General features: G+C 40.3%; 1 protein-coding gene across 8 annotated transcripts in view; it reads right to left on the reverse strand.

Moving 5' to 3' along the window:
• The window catches only part of LOC119651223 (polypyrimidine tract-binding protein 1), a 602,545-nt gene that overhangs the window by 211,110 nt on the left and 375,618 nt on the right, over positions 1 to 15,817 (reverse strand). The window contains exon 1 of one of the 8 annotated variants that reach the window (XM_038054684.1): positions 2,793 to 7,057. The exons of the other annotated variants lie outside the window; for them this stretch is intronic. Within the exon in view, the coding sequence (XP_037910612.1) occupies positions 2,793 to 2,795 (3 nt within the window). The 5' untranslated portion in view covers positions 2,796 to 7,057. Of the gene's footprint in view, positions 1 to 2,792; positions 7,058 to 15,817 lie in introns of those variants that run through there. 8 annotated transcript variants of the gene reach the window in all.

Consider the following 15,817-nt stretch of genomic DNA (forward strand, 5'->3'; position numbering starts at 1 on the left):
CTTGAAACAGAAATAAAAAAGTTTGGCTCATATGGCATTGGCAAACCGCTTACCAGACTATATCCAACGACGATGGCGTTTGCAAGTGGATTATCGTTAGAAGTATTTGCCGTAGTCTGTCGAGATTGCCGGAAAATATCTACATTACCGAAACCACAAATTGGAGGAGTTGAAAGAGAATCCTTAGACAAATGCGAAGCTAAACCGTCGACAAACTAGCGAAATTCTATTTGAGGGAGTATGTGTTGACTTCTCAGAATATACACAGGCTAACGGAAGTGTAATTTTAAGAGGACAGAGAGACTGTGTGAAAAGGGTAAAGTATGAACATGCCGATTTGGAAAGGAAGATTCAAAGAATTGTAAGTTTAATACGAGCCACCATTTTTGTAGATAAATATTACAAATAAAATAGGGAATAACCTATAAAAGATACAGGCCCCCAGCAAGGACAAACGAAAAGGAAAATGAATGGCTTTTAAGCAAGTGGACAATACAATACAAATGACAGAACTCAAGAAAAATTAGTTTGTGGGTGACAACCATTGACGTTCATTTATTGCGAATAAGCCAACATTGGGGCAAATGTGCAAGATGAAAGAAATGATCAGAAGATAGCGAACGTTAATAATCCAAGAAAGCAACATCGGAGAAAAAGGACAAATGGCATGAAAGCAGCAACTCAAATATCGAGAGGTTGCTGATCGGAATAACAGTGTGCACGACTGGAGGATGGAAAGATAGAGAATATTATTATGAAAAATCCCAAAAGAGGAAGCAAAGAGCATTTGAGCATCACTAACTCTATGGGGATGCAACGGCAGTTATATTTGACGGGATAGCAGAGTAGAGGAAATCCAAGACACGGAGGCATCCTGATATTCTCGATTGCTACGTTGGTTCTCTCGTGTAAAAGAACTTTGAACGTCCCAGGTCTATACGAAACGATAACGAGTTCAGATAAAGAAGTTTTGTTATCCACGTAAAATTATACTTATAAGATTCTTTACTAATGAGAAGACAATATATTAAAGTAACAAGTAGGAGGAAAACAAATCACTGGATTGTTCACTACAATATTTAAAACTTAGTCTGAAAAAAGTGGCGCTATCACATATGAAATCATTGAAAATTGTCTCCAGGATATTCCATCTTCAGGAATAACTCCAATTTTGGAATTTGATAAAACAGGAGCATTTGATAAGGAAAAGTGAGCGCAAAACGGGGAAAAATCATCAATTAGATCGTAGAAAGAGTCGCCTGACTTAATCAGTATTTGATCTAGAAAAGCACCTCCCAAAAAGGAAGAAACTGATGGTAAACATAGATACTGTTTGTTAAGATACTCAACTATTTAAAAACCAAAGAAAATGACAAGCAAATCATCTACTGCGATTTCAGATTGCCAGTGGATGATCAAGTTTAGAACCCTTCAAAAATAGCTGCTTCTTTTCGCATCAAAAAAATAATTTTTATTTGGATTATTTGAAAGAACATTCTTATTTTCCCAAATGTCGCAAATAGACGTTCACTACTCCTATGTCCATTACACAAGCCTTTCATTTTGTAGCCAATATTAGATAATTCCTCGAGACCTTCAGTTGTCCTCCTTAGAAATCTTCACTTTCTGTTTACTTTTCAAGGAAAGAAGAGTAAAGTTCTCAAGAGAGATTTTGTATCAAATTATATAGGCTGACGTTGCTAACTGGAGGGCAGAAGAAACTGTCGTGATAGTATAAGAAATCTTTAGTTCTGATGTGTCGAAAATTAGACTTTCACATCTGGCTTCTTTTTAACCTGAACCTAGGAATTTCCAATTCAATTTTGCGCAATAAGTGTGACCTGACAGCTGGGGAAAACTTATATAATTCATAGGTATAATGTACCTTATGAATTGGACACTGGACGCAACCGGTAGATAGGATACCTTTTATTCAAAAGGATCTGAAATTTGAATGACAAGATGATCACGGTCTAAGAAGTTACAAATCGCAGCCCTTCGATACCACCCGAGATTTTCCATCATACTGATTTATTATAGTTGATAGCCAACACATCATCAGTTGTTTACTTAAAAATAAGCTAAACTACCTCTACACCACATACAACATCGAGGAAAATGAACTTAAGGAAAATAGTAAAATTAATAACGAAAACCACCGAAAACACCTAAAAGTACGCCAATCAGAGCAAATCAAGACAACAAAAATGGAAGAAAAACGGAAATATACCTTGTTAGAAGAGGATAGTTGGTGAGAACAGGATGTCATTGAACAATCAGAAGTTTCAGATGCAGGAGTAGTAGATGCAGAAGAAAATGTTGTAGCGGAAAATGTAGTAAGAGCAGCTGCAGGCACTATAGCTATGAAATTGTTATTAGAATATTTTAACAGTGTAGCATTCATGTTCATATCGTAACTCGGCGATATATTCATTTGTTGGTGAAACTGTTGTCGAAATCCTTCTTGTTGGTGAACCGATTGCAACTGATGATGTCTCCGATTCGGATCAAACGAATGTTGATATTGCTGAAGGTTTTGATGTGATTGCTGAGTGTATGGATTGTGAAGATGGTGGTGATGGAGATGCAAGGATTGATGATATTGACGCATTGATTTTAGTTTTCTTAGCTTCCTGAGATACGGCGTTTGGAAGCCCTTTTCAGGTTTATCTTATTCCGACGAATTCAGCAGAGCAAACAGTTTAACCTTGGGTTACTTCGCCAGCAGGACTTTCTGAGTTTGCACTGGTCTTTCTTAGTGTAATAAATGGAGGAACTCAAACAACTCTTACCATAATTTCTTTGTAGTTTAGCGAGTGTGTTGTCGCGTAGTTTACGCCGCTTGAGTTGATCAGCTGCTGATGGTGTTGATTATGGAATTGATGTTGCTGTTGTTGCTGCTGCTGTTGAGCTTGGTGTTGCTGATAGTTCCTCAACGAGATTGTATCACACAAATTAATTTCCGTGTAACGACTTAGTATCAGCGTTGGCGTAACGGCACCCACGAGTGATGGCGGCGGGCAACAATGTCCACAATAGCACAAAGCAGGTAACGCGGGATTATGGTGGGGTTGATGGTGTTGCAACTGAATGTTAGCGGTTGCGGCTGCCGTGTGGGGGTGATACTGATCTTGTCCGCTTAAAGCACTGGCCGCGTTTGTCGTTGGAAGGAGGAAATTTGATGCGGGAATCAGAGAATGTGATAGGAGCGAAGGATTGTTGGGATTCAAGTGTTGATGAAGGTTTGTATTAGTTGGTGGCAGCGATGAGGAAGATGATGTTGATGTTGTTGTTGAAGATTGAAGTGTTAATTGATGTGAAGGAGGAGCCAAAAAGGGGGGGCAAATTGCGAGGCCCGGTTGGAAATACGTTGTGGATAGAATTATGTATGATTTTTGTTGTCTTCAGTTATAATTGAGAGAAAAACAGTAGACGACCAACTTTTTAAAAAATAAACAAATATTTTTTCTTTCTGTTTGAGTTATAAATATTCAAAATTGCACTCTATATTTCACTCTAAAACAGTTAGAAAATTGTTGTCTTCCACATATGTGGCTTTACTTTACCTAGAAGTATCTATATTTTCTTTAATTATATGTACAGCTTCTCGATAATTTTCTACGCGTACTAAGAATAAGTTTTATGATGAGTTTATAGATTTCTATACCGAGTAATACGCTAAGATACGATCTAATAAGCTACTCAGTTATCCAGTGTAGATGATTGTTTCCGATAGAATCACATACGACAGAGAATGTATATCTATAGCGCAATTCACTGCTTGTCGAAGTTAAATGGTATTTGATATTTCAGTAAATACTTTTGAAGTATAGAGAAATAGATAAAATGTATATATAGAATGTGTAGAGAAAAAAGTATCTACGTCTTTATGTGTATATATATTTATATATAATATATTGTATTGTACAGAGTACCTAATTATATACTGATTTGTCTAAGAAGATTGTCAAAGATTGAAATTCGAAAGTATCCCCTGCACTACTACATGCGTCGGCGATGATATTTTTACAGGAAGATTAGGGCAGACGAAAAAAATTGAATTTTTTCCGAGAGCGAATAAGGTAGAATAGAAAAACTTGTAAAATTTTCAGATAGATAAAGTATATGTAAAGATTGATTTGATTGTTTCAGTTTCTTCTACAGTTCTAATACTTTTGATTGTCAAAACGCTTATTCTCGTTTTAGATTTTAAATTTTCATTCACGTAATCTTAAATCTTTTTTGATTATTTAATTCCTTTTCGCTACCTTAAGGTAAGAAAAAAAAACCGAGATAATGGAAATAATTGTCTGATGTTTCTCTTTCTCAGAATTCCCTAATTTTAGATATATAAATATATTGTTTTATGTATATTTCCTTATTTCTTTGATTCACTCAATATCCCTAAATGATTGTTCTATATTGTTTGCTTCCCGAATAGTCGTTGAAACAAAACAAAGTTTAAATAATTTGAGGACTTGCTTAAATTCTCATTGATTATTATTATTTTCAATATTTTTATTATTGACTCTGTTTTCACGACTTTGATTGTTCTCTTGCTCTAGTCTAGTTTGCTTTTATGCTGAAGTTGTTACGAAATCACACATTTACCTACGATTTTTACACAGTTACTTCGAAAAAGACATGAAAAATATATTCATAAAATTATTTTTTCTCCAAATTTGATTGATATGTAGACGGTAATTGCCTATTTTTTATATATTTATTTTCTCACGAACTTACAACTTTATTTCTACCCAAAAATATATATACATATATATTTGTTCATATATATAGAATACTTTTATTTATATTAAAAACTTCTAGATGGAGTTCGCGCTTCGCTTGTTTCCTGTTTGCAAAGATATTTATCTTGTGGTCACGAATTTGCACTGTTAGCTAATTTCCCTTCTAGCCTAGCTTGTATACGAGGGCGAAAAAATATTGCACAAAACTGGATATTTGAAGTTAATTTCTTTGGTACAAAAAACAACGACTGTCCTGATTGTCGAATTTCGCTAATTTAGAGAAGTTGTAAATATTAATAAAACTAATATCCGTTTTTGCTCCTTACGTTAAGTTTCAATAAAATGTTACGATTTTTAAATATCTCTTTTTTTTATTTTAAATAAATGTCTTTTTTGTGCCTGTAAAATTGTGCAGAATGTGATTGACGATTTCAAGTCTTTTTGATTGCAATTTGTTTTAGGTCTGTTTGTCTCCCGCAGTATCTGACAAAATTCACTATTCGCATTAAATTAAAGATTCAAAACGACATAATAATTTGAGGTTAATTTATTATTTTGCAAATGGACTAAACGATAACAATCTTAACAAAAGACTCGATTTCTTTTGTTGTTCTTTTAAATTCTATCAGTTTGGGAAACAACCTTCACTGCCTCTAATTTCAAGTGCCTTTTGTTGATTTTCTAATTGTATCTTTTTGCTTCCTCGTTTTAGGTTCATTAATAGAAAAATTCCAATACAATTCAAACTCCCTTTTCTAACCTATTTAGAGTGCTTTTTCTGTAACTTACGTTACTTTCTCTGGCCTGTTTTCATTTAAAAACAAAAACGATATAACAATATCTTATAAATATAAATTTATTTAACTTTTAGATCTTTCGCTAGTTTCTCTAGGTCAAGTTACCTGTTACCTCTTGCTCTAGCCTAAGTTTAACTTTTAAATATTCTCTCAATGCTTAGAATACCCAAGTAATACTGATAAAGATTGAACACCGAGTTGGTCGCCTTTTTATCTTTCCTCCGGAACAATTAGAACTTTTTTTTTATTTTTTCTGTTTTCAATGGGAATTTTCGGTTGTAAGGAATCTTGACTTGGTCAAGAAGGATGAAGAGGATTCTGGCTCGTCTTTCTTTTCAAATCTGAAGTGTTGTTATTGTGTCCAAGTTACTAAGGAACGGGTGGAGCTGAGGAAGGTGGATGTGCCGGTACTTATATTTTCCGCAAAGTTTATGGCCGCCGTTTCAAGATGAGAGGGAGAGTAGTTCCAAGCGAGATAGTTGGAAGAGAATTCACTATACGTCACCACTACGTGTAGCACGATAACAATACACAAATATATATATTTATCTAAAAAAAAGTCACCACACACCGAGAAACTTTTTTGTTTGTTTGTTATTTTTCAATTAGACGAAAACTAGAAGCGCTTTCAAGGTAGTTGCTGTTTACCCAACTTTGGTTTAAGCCACCAAAGTCCTTATTTATTGACGTTTAATATTTCTAACGCAATCGAGAGGAGGGAGGACGAGTGCTGTTGCTGAAGTTCCCGTTATTGTTAGCCGTATTCTGGTTAAAGGTATTATTAGAACTGGGAGCTTAGTGGACACGATACGAGTTGCTTCTTGTTGCCGCTAAAACTTTGTTATTTGTCGCTTCGTTACTTCTGCGGTCGGTGTTGATTCATACGGTCGCTCGGGGTTTCTTAAGCTGAGACCTTGTACACAGAATGCCAGCGAGAAACTTCTTTGCCGAAAACTTGTTTGCGTGTCCCAAGACCAGACAACAGATAGAAATGTTGAAGCAAAGTTTCATATATTCGAATCAGATAGAGCAAGTGCCTGACTCAGAGGTTAGTCGAAACTAAAAGCAGAGATGACGCGATATGCTGCTTTTCGAATTACGATGATGTTTGTTAGGATTTCGTATGTATACTTCCCGAGATTTTATTTATTTATGCTTTTTATATAAATGTTATTATTATTTCAATAAATGTGTGTTACAAGAGCGGCGGATAGAATTGGAACGGGTTAAAGCAAAGACTGTACGAAGACTGAAGTGAAATCGACTGGTATTCGAAGGTAATATACTAAGACTGCTTGGGTGTTTTTGGAGAATATAGGCAGCAGGCCACACTTGCAAGAGGAGAAAAACCATAGCCATATATACACAGTCAACACAGGAACAGAACACTGAAGACCCGTAGAACGAATGTATGAACGAGCCAACAAACGTAGGAACGAACTTCTATAAGATTCTTGAACCTGGCGGATGACTAGCTGGATGCCAGGCACAAAATATGTATCTTTCTATACATAAAGTTCCACTATAGCGAGTCAGTGAACAACAAAAGCCAGGCAGAAGCTTGGACAGCGCGCGCGAAACGTTGGGATCGAAAAAAGGGGAGCGCGTCGTGGCCAAAGGTGTGCGAAAGAAAGGTGAAGAGTGTAACAGAGAGATGATATGGAGCTGGAGCAACAACCTAGCCAGCTATATCTAACTATCTATCGGTATAAGTAGGCCTGCACACGTAGAAATTCTTTCGCCCGATTCCCCGCATTGTAACCGCGCAAAGGTAGCATGCCAGGCCCGAGTCGAGTCTCACGGTCAGAGTCAGAATTGTAGTCAACTGAATTCCTCCTGTCTTTCCGGTCTTCTTCTCCAGACTCTTCTCCTCGTTTCTCGTTTTTGCTATCTGTATTACTACTACCTCTTCTTTGAAAAAGTCGCAAGCGAGTATCATCAGAACGTACTCCACATTTCACATCGAGGAGAAGATACGAAGGAACATTCCCTCTGCGCCGAATCGCACTAAAGACGCACAGAATGGGAGCCTATGATGCTTGTAGTGGTATTGTTCCGAATGAATAACCATCAGCCTTCGCGTTACCCTATATTCGACTGAATCCAGTGCGCAATGTCGTCCCATTTATCGTTCGTCATTACTACGACGGTGGCTGGCCACCCTCGATGTGAAGTAGTCGTGCAGTGCACATCATGACCGCAGTATATGCTGTTCAGAACTGTCGCAAAACTATACGCAACACAGGACACTTTATTCCTAGCATTCACGGCCAAGTGCCTCCCAGTCACTAAAGACCGAAGTCAATAGTCTTGATGTAACAAAAATCTTTTTCTAATGTTCCCGAGTTCAACCACGGACACTACACACAAGTAATGCCGGCAAAATAAAACAAACTTGATTAGAATTTCCATATTCAATCGGAGTTCTCAATCGGACTCGTCCGGCCTCTCTCTGATCCGCAGCTCGTTCACCAATTGAGCCTCATTCGAAGCCTGTGTATCTTTGCACGGCCGGTGCACCAAACATATACCAGTTGTAGCCTATCTACATTCGATAACCGGCAAAGATGCACACCATGTGTGACGTCCACGGTGTCGAAGCAACAGCATGAATGCCTGCCTTCCTCAAACAACATTGTGGCGTCATTGTGGGACACATTATGGCCAAAAGCAACAGATTGCTCCCGCCATACATTCGTATGCGTGCCTCTAACAAAAGCCTCTGGTTCTTTTTTCTCTGAAATAATAAACGTGCACATAGACGAAACACAAAACAGAGAGGTGTGATTCGAAAACACACACTATCGCAGGCAATTGCCGTATGTCATGCGACGTGAAACCAACCCCGCGGTCGGATGGCACAACGCTGCTTCGAAATCCCACTTGCTTAGCTAGGGCAAGAACCTCACACCATGAGTGTAACAGGTTGGCAGGCAACCAGGTAGCAAGTGGCCAAAGCAGCTTCGAACGCAACTAGTGATCACATGGATGTAACCCAGAAGCGTATTCACATAATATGTTCATACACATAAGACTGGAACCGCGCATGGAGTAATCAGCGTTGGAGTTGTTCGGAACATTGGCGGAGAATCTGCACAACCGAGACCATGCGCACCAGCGAGCACCTGTCCATGTGTTGGAGAAGTTACCTGGCGGAGGTGCACAAACACATGGTTCGCAGTGAGGAGGTAAGCAACACCTGAGCGACATATCCCAATGCTACCTGTTTGCTGAACCGTCCCGCTCGCACAACAATCCGATAAAACATTGAGGAGTTGAGAGCTCATTGTCGAGCCGGAGAATTCACCTGCAGCACTATGATAGCCACTGCCGACGAGAAAGGTAAGTTCAAGGCAAGCCACGAGTATCTATCAGACGGCGGCAATTTTATAGACTGAATCGGGTTTAAGGTGAAAATATGTAAACATTGGGTGATAACATTGAAAGCTTACACAAAGGCCCAAGTAACCAAGCAAAGAGGTGTTGTTTGAAGTGAAACATAAACTATTATCGAAACTCTTATCAAACATTTCATTGATTCTGACTTTGAGTTTTATTTGTAACACAGATTCACTAGATTGCAAGCATCCTCACCAACTCTGGGTGTCGAATTCTCCTCTATGTGATAAATGGAAGGAATGAACGTCCTGACATGTGACTAATGATGTAATACTAAGTGCAAACAAGTTTGAACGATTATTACGAAAAGGAATGATCTGCTAAGCACGTACATATATTCCAATTAAAATATGCCCCCTACAGAGCTAGCTCAATTATTTATCCATAACTCAGGTGATAACAAGGATCCATGCTGATGGAATTCTTGTATGTTCTGAAGCAATACTAAGATTATGATAATTCCAGAATTCTACAGCGGCAGCGGTACCTGAAATCTCTGTGTTCTAAGAAAAAGTTGTAGGAAAATATCTGGTCGTCTTTAATCCTTCAAGATCCTTAATTGTTTTTTTTTGTAAAATTAGTGATGCCTTGAGCTAAAATTGCGTTTTGACTGCCGGAAGTCCAAACGGAATTGGAAAGCTGCTTTAAACTCATGGATATTGCGGCGGCTGTAAATGATTATAGCTGCCTCTCTTTCAAAACGAATTAATATTCTCGTCGTTGGCCGTACTCAACGGGGTACGATCATTTGAACATCCCTAAACTCCCTTGATCTTTATAAACGGCACCTAATATAGGACCGCGAAGCGTTCAGTTTCACGAATGCGAAACTCTCAGACCTAGCGTATTCAGGCTCCAAGTTTTGCTTTTGAATCGTCCGGAAGTGATGACTAGAGGCTCTCAAAACTCCAATTTAGGCTAGACATTATGTTCACTCGTATTTAGACCAGTATCTTCAGAGATTAACGGATGTACGTTTTATTACCTTAGGAAGCAAGTGTGTTTTAGTCATATTTCCTTTCCCGCGTTTCAAAGTAATCTTTCCTGTCCCCTCCCTTCCTTTATATAAATTAAAAGTTCGCCACTTTTGTGTTACACAACATCTACCCGTGGTAGTGGGCGTAGACGGGTTATATTTGTCCACTTCATACTACGAATACGCTTCTTGCAACTGCAGTGGCAACAGGCGTTGGCCTGTTCGGTACAAGGGACCAGGCTAAAATAGGTAAGCGCAAGTTTCCAATTATGTTGATGATAAGTATGGATTAAGCTGATTCGTTGCCTACATTATAAATATCGCCCTTTATTTTGGCTCGACGAGCGAAAGGAGGAAATCGCCCCTAGAGGAGACTTCATCCAGTCAGAGTCAAACAAGTCGGGAAACCGGAAGATGGACGCTTCAGGTACGAAATGTTTTGTGTATTTCTTAGTACGTGACACGTAATATATCCATATATTATGTGAGAGTATCCACTTTCGGGAGATATTGACATTCAATTTTCATAGAAGCAACAATTTTGACATATATTGATATTTGACATATTTTGTTAGTAATAGCGCGATTTTTATCAAACTTGGTAAAATCATGCTCTACATTATAGCCTATTATTTTCAGATTTTTTCGATTTGGTAGTTTCTGAGAATGGCCCCTTAAAAAAAAATTATCACTTTTAACCCCCCGCACTCCCCACCTTTCCAACAAATGTCGAAACTAAGCCCAGCTTCGAAAAGTACTAACCGATACCTTTAATTTGATACTCCACATGACTATATTTGATGAAAAAAAAATGTACACCCCCCTTTTGCATGTATGAGGATTCCCCCCTTAAATTCAACGTAAAGGGATGTAACTCACTGTATGTGTAAGCATTCACAGTTCCCACCTTTCTACTATTTGGTGTCAATCGCTATAACCGTCTCCGAGAGACAGGCAGACAGACGGACAGACAGTAAACCGATTTTAATAAGGTTTTGTGTTTACACCGTACCGAAAGGACATGGTCTGACTAAAGGCGAAGAAAGGAAAGAGGACACTCCCACAAAGTGTACAACATTCGGGTATGGGCAGCTCCCACAAATCTTTACAAATCTTTGGATTATGGGCACACATCAACAAAATGCCGAGGGTCTGAACGGCGAGCAACATGTCCTAGAGGTGGGCAGGTAGTGAAACCGAACCGAAGAAAAAAGGCCAATCGCATGCAAAGATTGTGACGGGTCTGGTGAAGGCGCTGCACAGACTGCAGGCTCGGAGGGATATCCAGTCTTCAGGGCTGTTGGACTAGGGCGCATCTAAAATACAAATTACAAACCAACATACACCGAAGTGGAATCATTCGCAAATTGTCGAGTTCGTAATTCTAAACATTGGATCCATGCTAACGTTGTAGCACTCAAGCTACAAAAGGAGCACTCTAAAAGAAAAGTAAGTAACTTTTTCATCGGAATCACGACTGTCGTTGATAGTCTAGAGGAAAATGGATTTTGAAGATGGCGGCAAAGACGGGGCTCGTAGTCTTAATCATCAGATCCAACTAGGCCGTGAAGAACCTTCTATGTATTAGGTAGATAGCGGATATTGCTGAAAATTGGAGTGTCATAAGCTCCGCCGTTTGGCATAACGTTCAAACGACCGGGAGGTGGCATATACCATAAAAAATTAGCTAAAAGATAAGCGTAATAAACAAGGGCAGACTTCGATGCTGGCAGCAGTTCTTGATGAGATCGATGGGGTGTAGTCAGAATCCTCTTCACTTTATATGGAACAGAAAGACTGCATCGTACGGCCATTATTCCCTAACTATCTTATTCAATTTAATGTCAACAGCGTGGAAGCTATCAAGGAATACCGTTTCACCAGAGCTGCAAGAAACGTCCTTTCCTATGAAAAATGAGGAGGCGCCAGGTCCCGACGGTGTCCCAGCAGAAGTAATATATATAAACCGGCATTCCACCATTGACCGGCGTATCCAATGCTGAATTGAAGGGTTTTTTTCTTTGACGCTGGAAGACAATAAAGGTAAAGCAAAACCCTGAATTGTCGTCTGCATATCAACCACTCTGTATGTTTTACACACCTTCCCAGGTGTCATCAAGAGTACAGCCGTCTAAGCAATATATGGTGCCGGCGGGTTATCTTCAAGCCAGTTCGGTGTCAGAGTAAGAAAATCCACAGTAGGTGTTGCCATTAAAAAAGAGGATACGGTTCGTGGAGCTGAGGCCAACACTCGCTGATCTCGATGGGTAGTGCTCCTCGCAACGCTCAAGCTTAAGAAATATTTAAAATATCGCAAGATAGATAAGTCAGGCACACTAGAAAATTATTTCCATCTTCTGAGTTACTTTTGCAAATATTGGGGATTACATCAAATATCAAATTAGGTAATAGAACTCTTGGCACATCAAACTCACAACACTGTGGGATTCCATGTTGGTATATTTTTCAGATCGAAACGCTCGCTTGCAGTCCTTTATAAGAGAAAATGACACTAGTGAGTCAAAATAATCACATGTTGTTTCCTTGGAATTCCGCTATTTAACATTGTTGACATTACCCGAGTTGGGTTGGTCCGCTTTGTACTCTGTACTGCAGACCCAATCAAGGCATCAAGTTTTGGACACAAACTGTAAGTTGAAGGTGTTTTGAGAAGTTTCGGATAGCTGAGTGGTTAGAGCACAAGGCTGTCGTACGGAAGGTCGCGGTTCAAATCTCGCTAGCGGCAGTGGGATTTGTATCGTGATTTGATGTCGGATACCAGTCGACTCAGCTGTGAATGAGTACCTGAGTCAAATCAGGGTAATAATCTCGGGTGAGCGCAATCCTGACCACATTGCCTCCTAGTGTACCGTTACGGTCTTGAATGAAGTGCTCTAACACACTTCAAGTCCCTGATCCAACATGGATTGTAGCGACAACGATTATTATTATTATTAAAACCGAGGTTTTTAGTCGGAGAATGAAGTACTCCCTATTAACATTAACAGCAGATTATTGAGCCGTTGAACAAATTCAAATAGACCACGAAGGCATTGAAACCTAAATGAAAATTTGGAACTTGGAACAAATCAGGTATCTTATATAGGTACTGTAAAAAACAATAGTTCGATGAACACCAGAATCTTTAGCGCTGATTTCTACACACTATTTCTACTGAGTCCACATTGCACGTGATATAGACCCTTAAAACAAATCTGCGTACAATCGATGGTCGTTTTTGCCTTTTGCTTTGTTATCTACCATTTACCCCTCTATTGAGAGTATAGCGCGTCAACCACATCTATGCGCCTGCTTTCACGAATTGTGGAGACACCCGCACTCTACCCCTACTGTTCTGTGCCAAGGATCCTAGGATCTAGGAAGAGTGAATTCCACTGTATCACGTAGCCATCAGTTCAATTGCCGCGCCTCCTTCATATGTGACTCATCCACTCCCACTTCCGCCTTTCGACCACAGTGCATACTAGTGTCAGGCCTTTGCGCCGACCAAGTTCTTTGTTGCTTGCTTTGTTGTTGATGATACGATGTAGACAGGTGTTGACGATTCCATATAACAACACAGAAAGAGCACTGGCACATAACAGTTTCCACCTGATCTCAGTGTTGAGATAAGAACATATGCAGGCTATAGGCAGGGCAGCGAAAGCGGCTCTAGCGCTGTTAATGCGTCGGGCGATATATAGTTCGATGCCACCTTCGACAAAAACCACGCTTCCTAGATATACAAATTTATCAACGCCTTCGTCCATTATATAGGGTGAAGGAATAGTAAATTTTTGGCCAGGGCCTATGACCCGGTGATAGAGCAAACGGATGTCATGAGCGTAGTCGAGGTGTTCAAGGAAAAATGTCATGGTCCACTGAATTCCTCAAAGTCCTCCGGATAAGACAGCGTGTAGAATGTCATCGATAACAGGAAGAAATAATACCGGTAACAGAATGCAACCCTGGCGAACTCCGCTTTGGACCACAAAATCTTACGAGATTTTACCTTGGTGTGTCACGTGACATTGTACGCCCTCATATGTCGACCTGATAATAGCTATTAGTTTCCCAAGAATACCCCTCCGGCGTAAACCACTGGATACACTCTCTGTTCACACTATCGAAAGCTTTATCGAAATCGATGAATAGGAGGTTCAACGAAGATCTAAACTCCGCGGACTGTTCCGAAACGATCCGTGTGATATTGATGTAGTCAAGACAGGAGACTACAGAGCGCCCTCTGCCGTTGAAGCCTCCGAGTTGTTTTTTGATGGTTCCGAGATTATTTTAGCTATTATCTTCGCGACGGCAAGGACCACGCAGATACCTCTCCAATTGTCGCACTTAAAAGGTGTGCCCTCCTTGGACTCTTAACGATCATTCCCTTCTTCCACTCTCTGGGACTCTGGGAAAAGTTTCGGATTCCTAAGATTTCCGTACGCGTCGAAGCAGAAGTAACTGCAAGCGCAACGATAAATAACTATGCGATGAGATCGTCAAGCCCAGCGACTTTATACCCTTTGAATGGATTGGTGGCCGAAATCATTTATTTTTTGTTTGGAGGAACAGTCCCTATTCGCATGTTAGAGCGACTAGCCATTGCATCCGCAAAAGGAGGAAGGAGGTTAAGAACCATAGTGGAATGTTCTTTCGACCTCGTCAGTTGCTCGTCATCGTAGATGAGAAGTCGATCGCTGACGTCCTTCACAGGACCATCGAAAAGTTTGCGACCACATGCAAGCTCTTTCATAACTCCGCCATGCTATTAACATAGTATGCTGGTCCCAAGCCCAGGTAAAGGAGGAGGGTTTGAGGCAACGTACTCTGTACTATCCTCAGTAAAACAAAAATAAAATGCTGAGATCAGGGAAAGAGATAAATAGAGTATAGTTGGATTTATTCTACTATGCAAAATCCTACCTGATCTCTCTTGGTGACAGGCCCCGCGACAGGTCGACCAAGAAAATGCATAGAATGTCGCTACAAACATGATGATCGGATTAAGTCAGAGGCCTCGGAGAAATGCTAGGGCGTCCACCTCAGTCGACGCGGCAGGACGGGCCCCGGTCCTGTCGAGAAATGGGCAAGGGTTCTTGACGCATGGACGGCGTCAGGACGTAAGCAAGTTAGTCCGCACACAACGAACAAAACAAATACGTGTCTGCACGCTAAATGTTGGTACCCTAACTGGAAAGACCGAGGAACTCGCAAGAGCCCTTCGGAAAAGGTGCATTGACATCTGCGCTCTGCAAGAAACCACCTCAGTCGACGCGGCAGGACGGGCCCCGGTCCTGTCGAGAAATGGGCAAGGGTTCTTGACGCATGGACGGCGTCAGGACGTAAGCAAGTTAGTCCGCACACAACGAACAAAACAAATACGTGTCTGCACGCTAAATGTTGGTACCCTAACTGGACACCCACACACTCAATATGGTGTTGGCATTGCCATCTCAGAGGGTTTCCGTGATGCCATTAAAGAAGTCGAACGATTTGATGATCGGCTGATGAAGCTCACCATTATATCAGCTGATCGCACTATTCACTTCTTCACCGCGTATGCACCACAGACAGGTCGACCTGATGCCGAGAAAGATGCCTTCTGGCAACTTCTCGATGAAAAGACTTGTCACGTGCCTGCTGATGATTACATAATCATTGCCGGCGACCTTAATGGTCATGTGGGTGAAAAGGCAGACGGTAACAGGTGCCATGGGGGAAAGGGGTTCGGAGCGCGCAATGAAGGTGGCGAACGTATAATCGATTTTGCGGACACCCATGACCTTGTACTTATGAATACATGGTTCATCAAACGATTGTCTCATCTTCCCACATTTTATAGTGGGAACAATAAAACGCAAATCGACTATATTCTCATAAGACGCCAACATTTT

This window comes from Hermetia illucens, chromosome 3 (genome assembly GCF_905115235.1).
Source record: "Hermetia illucens chromosome 3, iHerIll2.2.curated.20191125, whole genome shotgun sequence".
Taxonomy (NCBI): Eukaryota; Metazoa; Arthropoda; class Insecta; order Diptera; family Stratiomyidae; genus Hermetia; species Hermetia illucens.